General features: G+C 37.5%; 2 protein-coding genes across 6 annotated transcripts; one reads left to right on the top strand and one right to left on the bottom strand.

The window, feature by feature from the left end:
• Positions 1-463: 463 nt before the first annotated feature.
• CMC2 (C-X9-C motif containing 2) lies at positions 464-12,285 on the bottom strand. 5 transcript variants are annotated; one of them, XM_080352148.1, is made up of 5 exons: positions 11,750-11,907; positions 8,143-8,316; positions 6,262-6,398; positions 4,105-4,176; positions 464-1,990 (listed from the first exon to the last, which is right to left on the bottom strand). In XM_080352148.1, the coding sequence occupies exons 3-5, from the start codon at positions 6,340-6,342 to the stop codon at positions 1,916-1,918; spliced, it is 228 nt and encodes a 75-aa protein (XP_080208274.1). In that variant the 5' UTR covers positions 6,343-6,398; positions 8,143-8,316; positions 11,750-11,907; the 3' UTR covers positions 464-1,915. The 5 variants fall into 5 exon arrangements, with proteins under 5 accessions (XP_080208274.1, XP_080208276.1, XP_080208273.1 ...); XM_080352150.1 differs by lacking the exons at positions 8,143-8,316; positions 11,750-11,907 and adding an exon at positions 12,144-12,285; XM_080352147.1 differs by lacking the exons at positions 8,143-8,316; positions 11,750-11,907 and adding an exon at positions 12,148-12,285.
• Positions 12,286-12,848: 563 nt separating this feature from the next.
• CENPN (centromere protein N) lies at positions 12,849-20,331 on the top strand (the record flags this gene model as incomplete). Its single annotated transcript, XM_080351879.1, has 10 exons — positions 12,849-13,019; positions 14,143-14,188; positions 15,200-15,256; positions 15,623-15,699; positions 17,253-17,429; positions 18,115-18,216; positions 18,767-18,824; positions 19,236-19,345; positions 19,816-19,939; positions 20,216-20,331. The coding sequence occupies 10 exons, from the start codon at positions 12,849-12,851 to the stop codon at positions 20,329-20,331; spliced, it is 1,038 nt and encodes a 345-aa protein (XP_080208005.1).
• Between the last annotated feature and the right edge of the window lie 1,504 nt (positions 20,332-21,835).

Here is a 21,835-nt window from a genome sequence, read left to right as displayed (position 1 = left end):
CTAGATGGAATTCAAAGTGTTAATTGAAACTGCGCATGGCGTTTGGTCTTGCATTCATTAAGCACACTGATCTTTGAAAATATGATTCTGACTAATGAGCTGTATTAAGTGGCTCTTGGATTTTTATTACAGTTTGTTACTACTCTACTGAAAGATCTGGACTCAAAAAAGGTGATGAAAGAAAGAAAAGCTTCAGTGCTTCTGTACTCAGATATCAGCTTCTCAGCCTTATCTCTAGGACAATTCTCTATTTATTTATTTAAAGATTACAAGCATCACCAAATGCTATTTAAGAGTTTGCCTGAAGTAGATTTTGTCATCTCAAATAGAAGAAGAATCAGGGATGCAGAGTTCCCAGTCAGGGAACTTCACTATGAAGTACTCTTCAAAAGTATTCTGAAGACTACCGATAAAAAGACTGCACCACTTCCAACCACTGAAGTATTTAATTCAAATAATGCATCATTTACTTGTTTCTAAGAAAGCAGACAGCATGTCAAAAGATGCAGAAACAAGTGCTTTAGTTTTCATGGAACTTTCACTTAAAACTGTAATTAAGTTTTACAAATTTAACTGGGTCCATCCAGGTACTGAAAAATAAGTAAAATTATTCTAATTAATCTCTCAAAATAGATCACAAGATACAGCTTTCTTCCAAAAACAGGTGTATGTACTAATTTCAAGATTGAGTGTGAACAACAGTTCTCACAACAAACCATAGAATCCATTGTAGAATAGACACCCTACTCTGTGTGCCTAAGTGAGACAGTTTATTTGGCTTGACAACATTTATTTTTCTAAATAGTCTTTTGTTGGTAGGCAGAACAGAAGAGTCATTTAAAAATAAGGTGGATCCAGCAGACAACCATAGAAACAGCTCTATCACTGCAGTAACCAATGCATTTTAATATCAAATCCTCTGAACTCAGACACTTGTTCAGGACTTTCTGCAGTTTGACAGCAAGTGAACAGCTCTTTGGGGCTGATAAGGCAACTTGGTTAGTAGACCACTAGTTGACTTGTCTCACTGAAAGGCAAATTACACTTTATTTCACTTCAACTAGTTTTCCGTCAACAGCAACAGTCATCATTTGATTTCAACTTTGTACCAGAGTATGTGGAAAAACTACTTAGCTTGTATTTTTGGCAGCATTCCTCTTCAGAAATCACTCAGCACACATTGATTGTACTCAACAAAAATCAAGGCAATGCTTTGCAAATCCCTGGAAATGTTTCATTCTGAATTTCTAAAGCCGCTTGCTTTGGGTATGATGAACATATTGTCCTACAACAGTCTACACTGTACATACGGTTGGCAGGAAGGATTTTTAATCTTCTCAGTGGAAGATGGTAGTTTCATCATTTTAGCTCCAATAAAAATACCAGAAATCCAATTATTACTTGATAGGCAATTTTCAATTTCAATCCACATCTGTTTAAAATTTCTCTTGCCGATTCATTTAAGCAGTGTTATCACAACATTACAAAGAGTGATGGAAAAGTCATTCAGTGTTTTGCAAGAAGGAAAAAAAACCCAAGAGATGAAAGAAAAACTGTTAAACACAAAGAAATAGATGCAACTCAGCACAAGGCAGAGAATATAGCAACCTTGAATACATAATACTCCACACACCCCGACTCCTCGTTACTTAACAATCATAACAAAGCTATGCCCGAACAAAGACTTGCCACCATCGTTTTCTCTTAGAGGTCAAAAATTAAGTTGTGGGTGATCATTTATGACATTTATTTTTTCCACATTGTTCGCCTTGCTGGGATTGAGTATGTTTTAGGTGCATTTCTTTTTTCCCCATTTCACAAACCACAGGCTGAGCACTGGTGATGCGAAAGAAGCATTTGCCAACTTTCAGCCGAGCGTCCCTGTTGAGAAGCAGCTGTCCAGCTCCAGCACTGCTCACTTCTCCGAGCTTTTGTGAGCATTAATTAGTTTCCGTCGTATCTCCTGGTTCCTGGCCCTTTTTTCTTCAAACTGGAAGACAGATAAGGAAATTAATAGATCAGCTGTTAACATTCAACAGATAGGTCAAATTTAAAAGTGTAGCAAGCATTTGTTTCTCAGGAACAGAAACAATATCTTTGATGCACTGGAAAGGCAGTTCTTGTTAATATCTATATATTGGTTCATTTTTACTTTGAAATTAACATTTACTTGATTAAAATACCTGTTTCTAAGTTTGAGGTTATTATGCTAAAGAGTATTAGAACATTCTAATAAAGAACATGCAGTTAATCTTCGAAGGAACTTAATTATACAGCCATCTTATATACTACAGCTGCACTTCACACACAAACTAGAAAAAAACTTGCCTCAGTGCTATTCTAGAGCACAGGTCTTTTAAAAGATACTGATTAATGTGTGTCTGCCTTCTGAAACAAGAATTTTTCATCACAGACTTGGTCTATTTTTGATCCTGGTCATTAATTATAAGCACAGATAAAGTAGTAACCCAAGATGAAAGGGCCAAAGGCAAATTTGGGTTGAGCGAGGGTAGGGTGTTTTGAGCTTTTTTTTTATGGTTTAAAAAAAGAAACACAACCGAGATGGGAATCCAGTGTAAAGTGAAATCAAGAAAGCCTTCACGGTTTAGGTTTATTCATAAGATCACCATGCTTTCAAGTGTGTCCCTGCACTAGCAAAAGCCTGGAGACGGAAGAGCCGAACTTTCTTTCATTGCAGCCAAAAAGGAAACCTTTTCATGGCTAAAAGAAATGAAAAATTTAAAATCAAGGCATGACTTGGTATATACTTCACGAGAAGCAAATTATTCTTGGCCATAAGTTAGAGCACATATTTGTTCAATTTTTAAATAATTTTTATAACAACAAAACCAAAGTAACGCACAAATACTCAATTCTCCATATAATGTAATAAACTACTAAGTAGATTGTTTTTGGAAAGGATTTGCAGTTTTTCACTCATTATACTGATTTGTTTATAACTGTAATAATGGTCCAAAACATTACTTACCATTTACAGAATGCTTCACTTTTTCCCATGTCAATATTTAATTTTTCAATAATCCATCCATGGTTTTTTATAGAATGAGAACAATGGATCTTTAAAAGCTTCATCTGTACCTCGTTCTGTACTTGTGAACAGCCTTTTGGGGGCTTCCTAGTAATGCCATATCAGTGTAGCCGTATTTTAAGAAGGCAGACAAATATAGCCCATCAAGAACTCTTTTTAATGTAAAGGCTTCAATGAAACAAAATAACATTACATGGGAAGAAACAGTACTTCATTCTTTTCTGGATCTGGGCTACAGTTTTTTCCAGGGGTTGAGGGGAAAAAATGTATTTGACACGGGCAAATGAAATTAATTCACACAGACTGACCGGGGGAAAAGAGTGGGCTCAAACTGGTCTGGCTGTCACGCACTTGAAATTTCCTTATTTAGACACAATCGTGAAATTCATGTCAAAATCAGTAAGTACAATTTCAAGTGAAAAGGTGTGTGAAAAGTTCCTTTTTGTGTTCTGTCATGTAGATGTGACAACCGCAGATCTACAGAGCAGCTGATACTCTTCTGAAGGTGTGCCCATGAGCTGGCTCATCTACTTTAACTCCTCGAGTCTTCCATTCTCTTGCAGTTGTAGCACCACAATGAGTTCATCCTAAGCAGCAATATTTTCATTTAGGGCCTAATTCAGCAGCTCATCAAGTAGCTTCAGACAGCATAACTGACTTCAGTAATAAGTGTTACTCATGCAGAAGTGCCCGTTACTGCTTTATAGTCTATTCTGTGCAAATACCACTACTGAAAAAACAGAAAACAAGAAAAATAACAAGCAACCTGTGAAGTGTCAGCTCCTATTTGCAATATTTGTTTGGTTAAAATGAGTGTTGGCCTATTTTTGTATATCCAAAAATAGACCATGCCATTTGCTGAAGCCAGATTTTTCTCAGACATATTTATCAAAAAAAGTTTAAATTTGGTCTCCAATGCCACTCCAGAATGTGCTCACTTTTCAAGGCCTATTTATTGATTTCTACTACTTAGTAAAAAGCAACCCTATTTTCAGTCCATAGACCTTTTTGTTAAAAAAATGAAATTTTTAACTTGTAGTAAATTTGTTTCTTACCTCTTTCTTTAAGCACTTCCGCATCTCCCGGTCAATATCATTGCAATGGCCAAAAAATTTCAAAATGTTGTGCTGATAAATTAGAGGGAGAAAAACAAAATTTACAGTTCAAAGGTTCCTTCCTCTGAAGCTCTAAATTTCTTAGAAGTCACATTTTGCAAGATTTCCTGGTCTTCATTGCCTTTTCTCTTTTTGTAAAAAAAGATGCTTTGTAAGTTTTTTACTGAGTAGCCAGAAGTTCAAGCTACTGCCGAACCTCATATGAACCACTCTGAACCTTGCTGAAAGTTGAAGGTACCACGTTGTATACCAGACTACAATAGGATACCTTAGCTGAAGCTATAAAGTCTAAATGTAGAACATATATTTTATTGATCTAGGAATCAGTCTTCTTACAGTTTTCGCTCACACTAGTTTGAATAATGTACAAAAAATAAATATTCTGAACTCCGGTTTGTGATACAGAAAGATGTAAGGAGATCTAGAAGCATCTTGGAGGCAGTGTCCTTTGTGCTTTAGCTTTCGTTATTTCTTCATGACCTAGAGAGGCAAAGGACCTGATGCTCCATCACCTCAACCACATACCCAGGGGATTAAGTTTCTCCAGATCTTGAGATTAACAAACAAAATGCATTTACCACCTTTACGATGCAGCTCAACTGTGGGCCTTACGCATACTCAAGTGTTACAACTGAACAACCGCAGGCACTGCCTTCAGAAAGGCATTTCCCAGCTAACCTGAGGATATTCACCATAAAAGTCTGTCCTCTTAGTCAGGATTTCCTGAAGTGATTTCATATTATCAGCCATCAAATAGCTCTCAAAATGCATCCTTCTCACAGGACAACTTTTTCAGAGAAGCTTGCTAACATGCCACAGAATCTCATAGCAGAGCATCTGAGCAATTCAGAAGACCTGAGTGGAGATTTTAATAGATATTTGCAGCTGTATAATCAATACAGACTATTTGACCAATCTTTTAGAGAACTAATGAATTTTTTTTTTAAAAAAAAGGCCATGAAGAACAGAAGAGGTAAGAGTGAAGTCACTTCCATATATCAGAGGGAAACCTATGTGCATTTCCACAGCTGAGGAGCAGCTAGATGGATTTATACAAATAACACAGGAAAATCTATTAAGAATTCAAGCAGTGGCCCAGTTGCAGCCACTAGAACATGCCTGAAAGTAGAAGTGGGTTAATAAAGATTATGACAAATATTTAACTATAGCGGTGCTATAATTAGCTTGTTTATACCTCTCTGCTTTATAAAGGGCAGCAGATGACCCTCTGAAGCAGTTGCATGTGATACATGGTCACTTCACTGCCAGCTGATCTTGCTTTTACAACCTTTCCTCAGTGGAAACTATTAAATTGAACTTTTTATGCACTAATACAGAAATATATCTGTACAGAATATCTGTTTAGAATATATGAGAGAACTGGTAAAATAATTAATAATATCCAACAATGCTGCAGATATCTTTGCTTCCACCTCAGGGGCTGACTCTTCTACATCTAGAGGTTTACAACAGAGCAGATTTTTTAAAAAGGCTCTTAAATGAGTGAGATGAAGATTCTATCTTCTTGAAGCCATGAAGAGCCTTGAGAAGCCTGAAGCCAATCTGGCGTTTTACATCCTTGGGTAGGTGCCTATTAAGAAGGTGGAAGTCAAACAGTAAATGGCATTTAGCTCTCAAGCACTGAATGTAGGACACCGTGTGTGTCCGGATCCCCATCAGCACATCTGCTTATAAATAGACTGAAGCATCTGCCCAGTGGACAGCTGGAATATGGAAATGCTGTGAGCATACAAAAAAAAAAAAGGGGGGCATTTGAAGTTGCTTTTATTTGTTTTTTTCGAGAGGCACACAGTACTAAAAGGTGCAGAAATTGTTTCAGTTCTTAAAACGGGTCCACATTTGTCAAGCTGTAGGACAGGAAATTTTAAGGCATGGTTTATTTCCTAACGAAATGACTGGCAAAATTTTACACACAGTCATGAGATACTTCTTCAGTGAACACGCACTGGCTACATTTCATGGCTGTTCCACCGAGAGGAGGTTTTTCCTCTCTATGATCATATAATAGTCTCTCTAATTTATCTGACACTCATTTCCCCAACCCACCCACTCTTTTCTCTGCTAAAAACTCCTTACCTCCTTGTGACACTTCTTGAGCAGACTGATAACTAGGTTACATTCTTCAGTGTGCAGATGAGGAGACAGGTCTGGATGCATCTTTAGTTCAGGATAATGTTAGTAGTATAAGGACAAGAATCTGAGAAAACTTCCACCTGCCAACATTAAAATATGAAAGTATAAATAAAAAGATTGACTGTACGACTTAAGATATTATCACACAGCTTAAGACGCATTATTATCATGCAGCCTAATATGCATAATTTCTATTACACATTTAAAATAATTAAAACCAGCACGTCTGTTCTTCTACAGAGCCCAAATGTTAAAATTTAATTACAAGTTTACATTCTTTGCTATCCTGGACATAAACATGTATTTGGGATTTTAATTTTCAGGGACTCCCTAGTAGCATGAATCTTTCCAGAACTGCAAATTACTCCTGTTTTCTTCTTTCTTGCTTTAAAAATCTAAGTATATGTCATTAAAAAAAAATAAAATAAAAAAAAAAATCCAGAAGTAATTTTCAAGATATTTCATTGAAAAGTATGAAAGCACCATATGACAGTGGCTGAAATAAGATGCTGTCTTTGTTGTGGAAGATAACATCACCAGGGAGGAAAGAAAAAACGTCCAGTTCATACTAGGACAAATAGTCTCATCTTGACAAAATTCTACCTGCATGACTGCCGCTGAATTAGAGAGATGCCTTTTTCTGTTTATTTACTTAGTATTTTGTCATTCCCCCTCCTCCCAAAGAGATCATGTTTCTAGCTGCAATCCATCAGGCAAACACCACTACAGTTGTATGAAGCAGCCAACACTGTTTTAACACTCCAGCTAAACAGACAAGTTAAATACTAGTAGCCAGTGTCAGATTTTCCAACTGCAAAATCCCAATATTCAGCCGCAGTGCTGACAGCTACAATCTAAACTACTACTCCTAGAATACTCGAGTAATATATTCGGCTTGAAGAGGTATGTACACTCATTTACACAGTATTTCCCATCACGTGTTCATCTTAACAAGCGTTATATTCCCACAAGCAAACTACATTTTTAAAAATCCGAACAGATTTAAACCCTCTTAAGACCCATGAGAGTATGTTCCATGCAGTGTTGCAAACACATGCAGGAAATTATTTCAAAAACTCTTCCCCCATATTATCTGGAAGTCTAATATTACACTACATATACTCTTAGAACAGAAGTTAGAAACTGTACAAGTTGCTTAAGCATTCTATTCAACAAATTAGCAAATGAACCTTTAGAAATATGACAGCAGGAGCACGACTGAAACAGCAAAGTGATTAAGAACCCTGCTGTGTTATTGCCACCAGCTTTTGATTGCATGCCACACAAAGTCAATATGTTTTAAATTTATCAGTAGATTTTTTTGATAGCGCTGGAGTTAGCATTCCCTTGAGAGGGTGACCTGCTCAATGACTGCGTTACCAGTTGATTATTAAATCTCTTAATCATTCAGCCCCCGAGTGCTCTTCCTGAAGCTGTCACCTGGGCTGGCTGGCTCAGGAGAACCTGAGACCAGTGTCCCGGTGAAAAAGGTGCCAAACACACCAGCATGGGACAGAAAGTCAAAGGGAGCATTTCAAGCAAAGAATCATTATGTCTAAACTAAGGTTGGTAATCACTGCCATTGTTTACTAAATTATTCTCAGATAAGTGGATAACAGCTACTAATGCCACAAATAGATGGGCAACGCTGAGCGTCATCAATTAAAAGCCTTCTAACAACTTAAATGAATTTTCCAACAGCACCTCTTGCAAGACAGATGCTACAAATCAGAGGCCATGCCTGTCACACCAGTTCATGGATCAGTAGTCCTGAAATTCATTTTCAAATAACATTTAATATTAAAAACTTGCAAGTTCAATTACCAGATATGGTCCTCCATTCACACAGGCCATGATGGATTAAAGCAACAAAACATCGCACAGTGGTCAGGGAGGGCTTGACCGGAGCCTTTAAGTACCCGTGAAGTTCATGACTGAACAGCATTATCAGTGTTCAATACTCTATTTATGTTTAGGAGTGTCAGATTAGACAGTGATCTAGAAACGATCAGAGAAGGTTAAAATATTTCTGCTGGAGGGGAATGACTAACAGACAAAAGAGTTTCAAGAGTAACAAACACACATATGAAGAAAAGGACAGGATGAGCTATTGGCTTCCTCATTTTCTTTTTAATAATGTTCTAATCTAAAATAAAGACAGCAAGTTGCCATCTTACCAGAATTTAAGTCCACATGGACAGAATTTTATATAGGTGGTAGCTCATAAGAAATCTAAGTATGAAAAACCACTAAAAAAATCCCCACAAAACCAAAAAAAACTCACAGAAAAAAAAAATGCGAGTAAGCAATATCAACTGCTCTGAGAAAACCACTAAAAGAAATGCTGGATAATGTCAAGGTAAACATGCAATTGCTGTAGAAGAAATATTAGCAGTGAAGTAGAAGGATAATATTAAGAAAATACAGGAAGTGTTTTAGGAGGAAAATGGCCTGCAAAATGTTAAGCAAGAATTAATATCTGAATTGCATATTTGGACAGAAGCATTTAGATGAACTCTTTATATAAAGGCACTGACATATTTCACTGGGTTGCACAAAAATGGTCTCCCCTGTAATGTGGTTTATATGAGATTTTGAATTCTGTGCAGTTTTTCCTTCCTTATTTGAAATTACACTATGTCTGTATCTAAATGATTTTGTTGAAATGCCTTAAGAACTACTGCAAATTTCTATAAACCATTAGCCTCTGAAGCTAAGAGACATGGATAAAGATGATTAATCTTTCAACTTCCTTAACCAGTTTCTATATCTACACTATCCTTCGGGGGAAAGAAAGAAAGAAAAAAGAGTAATTGTGTGGATCTCGTATCATGTTCTGTGTAGTTTATCTTAAAGTGGGGAAAATGGGGGATGTTCTAGTTTTATTGTTTCCAACCTAAGCCAGATAAAAAATCCCAAACAAACGAAAAAAGACTTAGAAGTTCTCTGACAATGATACTGACTTTCCAATGCTAATATTTTTCTTTAGAAAAATAATACTCATAATTTCTTGCATAAGCAATCCTGGACGCTAAGCACATCAAATTGCTAAAGATTTCCTAACAAGAAATAATATGGAAGTTATCAAGAAATGATACTCATTCCCAACCCAAAAGCTGATTTGTGCACATGTTCAATACATTAAATATTTAATATTACTGTGCAAAAGGAACCTACACACGTTCTGGAATTCACAGTAATATTTCCAGGTTTGGGATACAACAATGAAAGAAAGGTTTAAATCTACATACTTGTTTTCCTAAGATGCTTTTTCCATATTTCATTAAAACATGTTAGAAGACTATTTCTTAAACCAAGTTTTGCTAATTTTTCCATTTAAGAAGTTGCACAAACAAGTAATTTATTTTTTTCAAGTGTCTAGAGTAAAGAGTTAAAAAAATTACATATAGCTCTGAAAAATTACTTTTTAAAGCAAAACGCAAATCCTCATGTACCAACCCTGAAGACAAAAAAATTGTATCTGAGCGTCTACATTGCTAATCATTAAGCTCCTTAACCCGAACCAGTGAGCTGTGTGCAGTACAAACCCCACATGCTGTCTGCAAACACTCAAATATTCCCAGCAGGCGGCAGCAGGGCCGTGCAAACGAGAACAGGCACTGACAGAGGGAAGGGCAAACAGATCCGCAAACTCCTATAAAGCCACTGTGTCACTCACCATGTGCAACATTTACTTTTGCACTTCATTTCACTGCCTAATTTGAGCAAGACCAGACATTTTGGGTTTAAGTTTTCAGTTACATAGTATTGTTCTGTTTGGCTTTGGAGAAAAATACTTACAAATCAACCAGCTCTTTTGCTTACTCAACTCATGGGTGTTTTCTGTAAGATTAGACAAAGTTTTAGCATAAAAACAGATTCAGCTCCACACCTATTTGGGGTGACCTGAAGATATCATTCATGTCACTTCAGCAGAACTTCTGCATTCCTAGTATTATCTATGATACACAATATATAAATATTTTTGATGATAACAGCTTAGAATACTCAGGAGATCAGTCATGAGAAATCACAGTTAAATACCATTTCAAAAACCTATGGAACTCTGAACTAAGGACACCCTTTCCAGCTTTGGGTGACATGGTTAACGTCTTCCAGATCAGGACAATGAAGTATCATTCTGTGCTGCTCTCCTTAAGGCTGCAATTAAGCACGTTGAGAATGACCTCTAACTTTCCAACTTTTCCAAGAAACTTAGCCAGGCACCTTCACTTTAATATGCCAAGTTCAGTTAAATCTTATAAAAATTAGTCACAACCTCTTGAATTTCAGTCTTCAAATCTATGCACTGGTTTTCCAGTATTACGTATTAGAATGGGGGGGGGGAGGAAGAAATAATTTAGATACCTATCTATGAAAACCTGTAAATAGTAAGGAAATTAAAAAATGGGGAGGGGAGATTATGTCTACTTGAAAAATGTTTTTATACGGTGTAGATTGCATTTACCTTCCCCAAACCTAAATAATAAAAAAAATAAAACCCACTTCAATAAATAAGATTCATACCGAGTCTAACAGTTTTGTTTCGGGTTTTTTTTTGTTGTTGTGTTGTTTGGTTTTTTTTTTTACATAATCACTTTCTGCCAACAATTCAACACCCCTCACATCAGCAGAATGAGCACTCACCTACTATAATTACGAGTAACTATCTGAAGAAACTTCATCATACTTGATTTCATACTTAGTAAAGCAAGTTAAGAAGGTGTTAGTCATAACGAATACAGCAAGTTGAACACCAGCTTGACTACCAAGTAATTTCTACAACTTTATTTCTGGCTAAAATAAATTATCAAGTAAAGCAGAATGGGGTGTTTTCACCTCCTGCCAATTATTTAAGGTCATATTCACAAAACAAACATCAGCACAGTCGTGAGACAATTAGTAGAATATTTTATCATTGCATGTAGCAAGTCACACAGCACAACATAACATTGTATCCCAAAAGATTACTGAAGCAATCTCTTTCTATAACTACTGTACCTATGAAGATAAGAATATAGAGTCAGGAATGACAAGACCCAGTCAGTGTAGCACTGAATCACGCCAAATATGAGGTGCTGCCACCAAATTCCTGTTTGCAAGCTGCTCTTGAACTTGAGTGCCAACCACCAAACCTGGCTTCATTTCATCACCATTGCATTCATTTCCTGATGTAGCAGATAAGAACACTGTTAAGTTTTGTGCTGCTAGCAGGATTTTCTGCCTTACTGTAGAACTGCTCTTTGCCTTCGGAGAGAAAGGGACCAAAAGGATCACGCTCCCCTGATGGAAAAGACAGAAGCTCAGCCCTTGTGCAGCAGGACCCTGAAGAAAGGTGCAGAGCCCTTGGCAGAATGCACACAGCGTGACAGCTTTGCTGCCACCGCCAGCTACGCTGTTACCAACAGTTAGGGCAAGAAATGAAGCTCACTGAAATAAGCCACAGTTTTCGATCTGGAGGTTCTCAGTGCTCCCAGGAGCCCTTAAAATAGCGCTGGGACACACGGACACTTCTCAGTGCTCACAGGGGTCCTTAAAACGGTGGCGGGATGGGCACAGACACAAGAAAAACAAGCTTATGACACCGCAATGGAGAACTCCATATTCCCACTCAGGACAGCCCTCCCCGAGTCCGGCAGGAGGATGCACCGTGAGCAGAGGAGTCCAGAAGGCGGCCCCGAGCCCGGCCAGGGCGCAGCACGGCTCCCCCGGGGCGACGGGATGGGGGAGCTTCCTCACACACCCTTGTGTCCTTCAGGGCTACACACGAACAACGCTGCCCGCTCAGGCCAGGACAAAGCCTCCCCTCTCAGCCATCCTCGCACTTACTCCGGTCCCCAGAGGACGAGCCCGGCACTCAGACCGACCCACCAGCCGCGCTGCGCCGGGAACAGGCGCGGGCGGCCCAGTCAGACCCGACCGGAAACCGCCTCAGCGCACCCGGCCGCGGGAAGAGCGTTCACGGCACCGACGTCTGCGCGCAGCGGGGCGGGAGGCGGGGCGCCTTGTGATTGGGCGGCTCGGCACCGTGCGGAGCATGATTGGCCACTTCGAAAGGTGGGCGGTGCCTGGCGCTTGGCGGGAGGGAAGCGCTGGTGTGTGTGTGTGCGGCTCCGCGGCCGGGCGGCTGCAGCGGCTGCCCGGGGCGCAGGTAGGGGTGCGGCATTCTCTTCTGTTCTATTTTATTCTATTCTGTTCATATACGCGGCTCCTTTCGTGTCCGTTGAGGTCACCTGGGCGCCTATGGGATCGGACAGGCAGTAACGGCTCTGGGTGAGGGCCAGCGCCCCGTCCCTCTCCGGATACTGGCACCAGGCCTCGGTTGGTGAGGGAAACTTCTGAGGGCTTGGGGAAAAAAACCTCGCTGTTGTTGGCGTCCGTCGAAATCTGTGGTAGTGCCACACTTAGGATTGATGCTAGCGTTCTAGTCGAGCTTGGGTGCAGCTTTGTGTGCTTTTCTAAGGGAGCCAGTCTCTCGAGCCTGCCTGTGCCTTCATCGTTAACATTTCAACTTTTCAGGTACCTTCATCATGGATGAAACTGTTGCTGAGTATATCCGAAGGACTGTGCTAAAAATCCCACGGGATGAAATCAAGACAATGCTACGGAAATGGGGTTTTCTCTCCGAGACCCAGCTGCAGACCATAAACTTCCACCAGAATAAGGACAACATTTCTCGAGACGTTGTTCAGCTCTGCGAGGTAATCCTTGCATTGGGAACTGCCTGTCGGTGACCAATGGGACATGTGTTGAAGCACCATCGAAAAACATTCTTATGAATAATTTTCCTTGGCTGTAACACAGCATCAGGTGGCAGTTTGTAGTCTGGAAAATGTAAAGCTGACCTGGTAATACCACCAATTTAGTCTTATTGATAGGAGTGCAGGATTGGCCATTACTGAGTATGGAAGTGCATGTTTGAGCTCTAAGTTGCACAACGTAGATAAAATCTCAGTGTGTTAAACCTGTAAGAAATGGGTGTATTTCTAAACTGTAAAATAAAGGCATTCATTGAGATGTCTACTCATTACATAGTGCTTATTTAAATCTATTTAGTACAGGTAATGATAGCACTAGTTTATAGCTTTTAGACTTCTCCTTGGCCACAGCTACTTCCATTCTGTGTACTGTAAGCAGAGAAAGTTTTCTGATCTCCTACTTATGTGCTCTGATTTTGGTGTACCAGGAATCTTTATCTGTACCAGGGGTCATTACATAGAGTATTAAAACCCAGATAGGTACAGTTATTACCAAAATCTCAAATTGTATAGCTTTTTGTATAATTCTCTATGAATATCATACCCAAATATTAGTTACATAGGGTGTAGATCAGGATGCAGGCAAGAAATGGTCAAGTTATTCTTGTGAGATAGCTAATGTCACGTTTTAAAATAGCTTTTGTTTCTGAAACATCCTTATCTGTAACAAGTAGTGTTATGGAAGTTCTTAAAAATCTTTTCAGGCTGTAAAGGTTAAATTAGGAGGAATCAAGTATGTTTTTTGACAATGAAATACTAATCAGTGTTGCATAATGTCATGAATGCTCATGAATTTTCCTTTCTAATTGCTTGTACATCATACTATAAAGACAATGTTCTTGCTGCCACTGCAGAAACACATAAACCCTGATGAAATATCTTTCATTATTGATTTCTCATAACTGAATTGTGTGCACATTGGGAGAAGGTATAGTGTCTTTGAGGAGAATGTGTGGATTTCAGTGCAATATAATTTAAACTACAAATGCTGAGATTTTTCACCTAGTAAACGGTGTGATAGAGAATTCTGGACCTGCAGTTCACTATGCACTGTTATTCTTTCCAGGAGAATTCTACAAGCATAAAGCAAGCAGCTGTCCTAGATATAATTTGTAAGTAAAAAAACAAAACAAAAAACCTAATAAAAATAAAATTTATATTTTTTCTGAGTAACCTGATAATGCCCTTAATTACATAGCAATTGTTCTAGTGAGGTACAGATGCATTTTAGATGATGAAACTTATTGGAGCTGACTTAAAAAAAATTCAAAAGCTCAAAATCAGCAAAAACATGTTTGCTTCTTCTGAGGTCTAACGAGATGTAAACTGTGGTAAGACACAACCAGCACACACAGAGAGATCATAGAATCACAGAAGGGTTTGGGTTGGAGTGACCTTCCCATGTCCCCCAGTGCCACCCCTGCCATGAGCAGGGGCATCTTCACCAGCTCAGGTTGCTCAGAGCCCCATCCAGCCTGGCCTGGGATGTCTCCAGGGATGGTTCATCCACGACCTCTCTGGGCAACCTGGGACAGTGTTTCACCACCCTCAGTGTCAAAACTTTCTTCCTCATGTCCAGCCTGAATCTCCCCTCATTTAGCCTAAAACCATCACCCCTTGTCCTGTCACAACAGGCCTTGCTGTTTGTCTCCAGTGTGCACCAGACTCTAAAATCAGCAATATCACGCTCCAGCAGAGAGTGACATAGGCTAAACTATTGGCAAGTGCTCCCGTTGGAACTCCTAAGTCCAATATTAATTCCCAACTTCATTATACAATAATTTAAATCTCAAGATATCTTTTACCAGTCTACACTTTTTCTTTTGAGTTTAGACTAAGTTTTGGTCATTTCAGGCAAAATTCTTCTTTAAACACTGAACCTTGGAGATACCATTTATTATTTGCTTAACTGAATTACAAAAGATCTTCCCATTTCTTAATGAAAACATTTTTGCTTTTAGGTTCACTCTAAGTGGTAGTTTAAGAATGCTGAATAAATTATATTGCATTATCAGAAGTAATATTTTTCAAATAATCTGGTCATAAAAGTATTGTAAAATTATTTGTACCTTTAATTACAGTTTGATAATACGCTGTTATTGAGCAATTCATATTTTTCTTAGACAACCACAGCTACCCAAATAAAAGAACATGGAGTGTTTACCAGATGAACAAAACAGGTAAAATGCCTTTTCTTGTTGTAATCTCAAGTTCTCAGCAGTTTACTGCAGTGCAGCCTCATATCATACAATTTAATTACAAATATATTCTAGTATGTTTTTTTCAATAGAAATATTTTTAGTGTTTTTAGAATACTTTTGATTAACTTGTCAAGCAATTTTTAGAAATTAGTAACTACTAATTAAATATAAACCTTTTCTCTATACAGCAATAACGAGGCTCAAATTAATAATAACGTACATCTTTTCACATAAGGCTATACAATTTCAGCTTTTTCTGCTTAATTTTGTTTCAGCAAAAATGTAAATACATCTCCTAACTAGTTCATGTAAACACAAATCTTTTCTTTTTCCCTTGTGTGACAGAGGAAGAAACAGATTTTTTTGACTTAACAGATTTCAGAAAAAAATTTAAAAGACAACTTCGGTCAACCTTGAAAAATGTAAGAATAAATCCATTCTAAATTTGTTACACTGCTCTGGTGTCAATATATTGTTTTCATAACTTTCGCAAGATTGTTGTTTGTTGTTTTTTTTTCTTAAAGTCTGCATCAAAAATTAAATGGAATTATTCATTTGGGAATGGTGGGAACTGCGTGTGAAATAGGAAAACGTACTGCATATCTGTTCTAGCAACTCTGCAATTATGCTGGAGTGAAAGAAAAATGTAAGTTTGTTTTAAAATATGGCAGACTTCAAGAAAGGCAGTACATTTATGTTTTCCATCAAATCTTTGTCCTGTTTGTACATGTTGCCTGGTGACTCTGATATTGCTTTGTCCTTTTACCCAATAACAATACAGGAAAACAAACAAAACCAAAAATGAGATCAAACAGAATATGAGGGAATTTGAAGTAGCCAGTAGGGAGGACAAGGAAGTTCAGTTATTATGACTTGGATTAGTAGCAAAATTGTATCCATTTCTTCTAGTTCTGGTTTTGAAATGATATTTTGTGATGGCTGTGAGAACTTGGCCCTGGCATCTCGTTACACTGTAATGACCAAAAGACCATTGTCAACAGCAAGAAGCAGCTTCTAGACTACAGAAATGAGCGTGGCATGAAAAAATGGAAAGGAAATGTTATAATCTCACTTTTTTACTGAGCAATTTGCCAAAGCCTTATCTTGCTTTAGCTCACCAGCTTCATTTAAGGCGAATACTAGAAAACACCTCTGGCTCGTGAGCTGAGTCACTTCTTGACACACAAAGGATTCCTGCTGGCAACAGTAGAGGGCAACAAATACAAATCAGACTGACAGATAATCAGCTGCAGTTCATAGAACTCATTATAATAAAGTTTTGGAATACTGTAATTTAAAAAAAAATCCACTAAAACTTTGAGAGTGATGTTGGTCCAGTGATTTAAACAGTTTATGACCTAGTTGGACTAAAAGCTTGACTAGATGTGCCTCAGTCAAAGGGAGGTGGGTTTTTTTTAAAGGAAGTTTTCCCACTTTTAAGTCACTCAGATTGAGTCGGGGTAAAAAGAAATAACCGAGTGAGGAGCAAATCCAGAAAAACAGGAAAGGGAAACTTTTTCTGATTGTGTACTCTTGAGTAGTGATAAATTTTACATTCAGGTCTAAAATCACAAGCTGATCAAATCTGAGTTTCTCAAAAATTGGACATATTGGAAATATTACCACTAGTTCTCCCTCTACATAGAAATCTTTTTGTTGTGTTGCTGTTTTTTTTTAAAAAAGGCATTTTTAATAAGCTATTTTGATTTTCACCCTTCAGAAGTACATCAACAGGGATAAAAGTCATATTAACGTGTGAAAGATGATTTTTTTTCCTCCAGTTTATAAGATTATCATGTTCCTGTGGAAATTTGATTTCAATACAATCCTGACCACACTAGTGGGGTCTGTTTCTTTTTTAAGCAGTGGTGCACTAAATTATGTTTGAGTCTCGTGAACCTGGGGTGAAGAGACAACAAAATCTTCCTGGGAGCCTGAATGTGCTGGTAAATCAAAGCTTTTATTCTTCTGTTAGGTCACCATCAACTTCAGAGAATATGAGAATAATGCAATCTGGATCCGAATTGCCTGGGGAACACCGTACACAAAACCGAACCAGTACAAAACCAGCTACGTTGTCTACCACTCACAGACCCCCTACGCCTTCATTTCACCCTCAGTGCTTAAGAGCAATTTGCCTCTGCTATGCCAGGTACAGAATAAAATTGTGCGGACCTTGACTTCACCACAGTCATGTAGAGCTAGAATTGTGTTAGCTTTTAAGAAGATGGGTAAAGATTTGTCGCTTAATGTATCAATTTATGTAGTAAAAACGGGGCAAAAAACACAATCTTTATGACTTTTGGAATGGTGTATCATGAATAAGTTCAGTTTACTGGGATTTTTGATGACCTTGAATTGTTCTAATTTCTTGTTAGGAGTATTCAGTTAAATTGTCTCATAGAAGTTGGATATTACATCATCACAGTAACTTCAATAAATGTAAAAGCTCATCAAGGAATGCTGTTAATTAGTTTTAAAAGACATTTTCTCTGAACTCTGCTGTCAGCGTTGGTAGTTTTTAGGTTTTTTTCTCTAGCAGACTTCTGTAGTAGTAATTAAATTATTTTATTAATGAATTTATTTTATTTATTTTTCAGCTGATAAGGCTATATGACTTATCTGGTTAATCCTGTGAATGCTTTTAAATATTAACCTGAGCTTAATAACAGCCTATTCAACATTTTTTTCAGATACGAGAATCCTTCTAGTTAAAGGCAATTGCTTACCTTGAAACAAAAAGATCACAATGTCTAGAAATAATGTATTTTTTTCCATATTATGAACACAGTAATAATTACGACTGATGTTAAAAAAGTTCCAATTTTTATTTAAAGGCCCTGGTTGTTGCTTCCAATTACCAAGACATCCATGAAATGGAGCTTCGAAGTCATTCTTTAAACTCCCTTGAAGATATGGTGTTTAAAAGATACAGCCAGGTGAGCCGCTTCACAAGTACATCCTAAGATAAGTGTTGCTTTTTGTTTCAGGCCTAGTTCTCACCCCCTAGCAGGGGGGAAATTCATCTCTTCCAAGAGACCATCAAGTTAAAATAATATTGAACTACTGAGCTGGACAGCCTTTCATGAAGGTAACATCACAATGGGATGTAATTAATTGGTAGCCCATCTAATCTTCATTATTGTTATTCCTGGTGGTTAAACTCAGTCTAAAAAATGGTATGAACAATTCAGTCATAGGATTTTTTAGCATCATTTCACTAGACTTTCAAGACAAATGACTTGAAGGCTATTAAAAGGGACACTTAGCTTTGCTCCTCTGTGTAGAACTTTTAAGTAGGGAAATGTTCGCAAATATAGGATAGGCATTCTTTTCTCAGAATAAAGCTAGGCTTTCTGACTTCTAGTAGTTGTCAAAAATTAGAAGAATACTTCCAGAATGAGAAGTAAAACAAAATCTGGAAAGTTCTTTTCAGGTACAGCCTCTAAAAGTGGAAGTGAACTGAATTTTTTTTTTTTCTCCATTTAGAACTTCGAAACTTATTGCCCAAGACCTGTACAAGAAAGCACTGTAGCACAAGAGACTGGTATGTATATTTTAAATTAAACAACAGCTTGAATATCATTACTGCTGGCTTCTGAAATGAGACTAGTAACAGGAAATGTACATACGTTACATTCACATGTAATTATCTACCCCGGTGGGTGTCACTCCAAGACGTGTTTCCCCCTTGACTGTCACCAGACACGGTTATGAAACCAAAACAACCCAATGCCCAGCATCTCCTTCCACATCATCTTAGGCTTATCTCTTGGTAAGAACTGAAAATACAAATGGTGGACACAGCAAGCTTATGAAAAAAAGATCGCAATGAATTCTTTAAAATTATTTTGAGATTTTCACTGGAGTAATCCCCTCAGCAGAAAAGCAATATTGTATCCACTGACAAAGCTGTCTTTCTGTTTTCTCTCTTCCCTACAATTTTCCCCTGCAGCAGGTTTAAGAGTAGTCCAAGAAAACATAAATGAGAAAGAAAGAATACTGAGGGTGAATCGGGAAGGTTTCGGTGATGGTCCCCAACCAAAACTCGAATTTGCAGAATATAAGGTAGTAAAAGCAACAATTATTTTTTTTCCTCCATAACGTCAGTGTAGCGGTAGCTACATTGAATTGCAAATTGAAGAAATATTAGATTTTTTAAAATAAACTTTAGGGAGGACATTTTAAAATAAAATAATTACAGGTATCTTTAAGAAACAGATTTGCATTGAGGTTTGTTCAGACTACTAGATCATGTTTATCAGCTTTGTGAACTAAGCATTTTGACATTCTAAAAGATACTTAATGTTTTACGATATTACTGAACAAGCTGCCCCTTTCAGCAGAAAACTGTTTGCCACATGGTGGCACCCTCTGATTTTATTAAAATATTCCTCTAGCTGGAATCACATTAACATTAAAAATAATGGGCAAGTAAGATACAGTTTTGTTACATTTTCAATGTAATGTTTAAATAATAACATATAAAGAAAATATATTCATTGCTTCTACTCCCTGGTTAAATTTTGTGTTCACAGCTTGAGACAATGTTTACAAGTGATCCTAAACTGGAGGTTTTGGATAGAAAAGAACCGTTCAGATGCATGGTCAAGTTTCATAGCCCACATCTTTTAGAATCGCTGAAATCCTTGGCACCCGCAGGTAAGTGTTCCGACTCCTTAAAATGGAGGAAAAATCTGCAGTTCAATATTTTTGGCATCTTACATTCTGCTTGTATCTTGCATAAGGGAGAACCTTCAGAGTTTGTTTAGAAATACATAGAAGTTTAGCAGAATAAAAATGTTACCACTATAAAAACTTGTGTCTCTATACAACCAGTTTGGTTTTAGATACTCAAGCTGTGGTTTTAGTTTTAGAACAGTTATGAAAGGTAAATATTGGTTGAGTTAAGCTATAATTATCTGTCTCTCTCTCTAGGTATGGCTGACGCACCACTTTCATCACTACTTACATGTATACCACATAAAGCTAGGAATTACTTTAAAATTAGAGAGAAAAAAGGTTTTTTTCCAGGAAGCTTTGTAAGCCCTTAACTTAAAATTGATTCATAGAGAAATATACATGTCATTTATTACTGGCATTAATCTAAATCATCATAACCCTTAAACCAGATTTTTAAAAAATAACTTATTTGTTAAAATTTTGAAGTTTCTTCCAAATTATTACTTCGAATTATTTTTCCACATTCATTTTGAACAGAAGAGTTAGCCCTTTCCTTAAATAATTTTAAAACAAAAGTTAGTAGCAAAGCTTAAACAGAGAATGTGTGGTTATTGTAATTATTTCTAGTAGTGTTTGTGAAGGTTAAGCTATCTTAAAGCTAAAGATACAAGAAAAGAGCTGTAGCGATCCAGTTTACTATCATGGCTGTAGATGGTGAAGATATTGGAGGTGGCCGTATCTCGGCTCCAGCCCAGCAGCCGCACAGAACACCTGCCCCACTTCAACATGGGAACAGCCCCATTCAAATACGCAGAGCTACTTGTCTGCCAGTCAGGCACGTTTTTGTCTCAGTAGATGAGGAAGATATTCAAAGACCATTATAGGGCATGGGGAAGAAGAGACTCTTGGAATATAGATGTCAGTAAGAAGTTTCAGTTCAGCTTTAATGGGTATTAATTCAGATCCAGAGTTTTTGCTCACCAAGCTCAACAGCCAATAACAAACACTTAATACCAACAGACTGATTTTTTGTTTAGGTTTGGTTTTTTTGTTATTTAATGTCTTGTGACATGTTATCTTAAAGGAATACAATGAAACAGGCAATAATTTTCTTTTGAAGAAGTCCATGTTTTAGAATATTCCAAATAGTATTTGATCCCTCTGCAATCCTTGCACATTACTGCTTGCTTGTGCTTGGGGACACAAAGATGCAGAATTGAGACGGCAACAGTCACTGATGCAAACAACAGCTTTATACTGGAGTTATTTATAGCTGGTAATACAGGGATTTTTGTATAACTTGCTGCATCATTTTTGAGATGAATTTGATCTGAAAATTCAGTTATAGCGTACAAATGTTTCTTGTTTTAATTCTGTAAGCTGGAAACTTTGTGCATGTACTTTGTGTATGTGGAATTTCCGATTCACTTTAGGTAGGTCAGTGTGGTGAGATGCTCTTCATAGCATCATGGCACACACAGTGTGAATATTTGGAAAGGTTGTATGGGAATGTTTTGGTTTTTAAAACTGTAAATAAACATGTAAGTTAAGTCTTCTCATAGAACTTTGTTTGGCCTGACTTTGAAATGTGACTTAACACAGACGGATTTTTTTCATTTGTTTTGGTTTTCAGCATCTCTGTATAACTCGCAGATAAAATGTTAGTTTAGGACTATCTGCTAGTGATATATTTTTAGGACTTACACCTGTGTGATTTCAATGTTAGTTTGACAACGTATTCAGCCATGTTAGGATTTTGAAACAATTGCAATACACAAAATGCACGATGGACATTCAGAGGTGGCTCTTACCATCTCTCATACCCTCACAGAGCCTCCCAGGAGTCAGACCCATTAAAATTCCCGTATGCATTTC

Source organism: Nesoenas mayeri (genome assembly GCF_963082525.1).
Source record: "Nesoenas mayeri genome assembly, chromosome: 12".
Classification (NCBI taxonomy): Eukaryota; Metazoa; Chordata; class Aves; order Columbiformes; family Columbidae; genus Nesoenas; species Nesoenas mayeri.
This window is presented reverse-complemented; position numbering and strand designations above follow the sequence as displayed.

Bases quoted from the DNA above. Each gene is read 5' to 3' on its own strand.
- CMC2 (XM_080352150.1), bottom strand. From the start codon at position 6,342: ATGCATCCAGACCTGTCTCCTCATCTGCACACTGAAGAATGTAACCTA. The intron at 4,177-6,261 runs GTAAGGAGTTTT...CTAATTTATCAG, and splicing joins TCAAGAAGTGTCACAAGGAG to CACAACATTTTGAAATTTTT. The intron at 1,991-4,104 runs GTAAGAAACAAA...TCTGTCTTCCAG, and splicing joins GGAAGTGCTTAAAGAAAGAG to TTTGAAGAAAAAAGGGCCAG.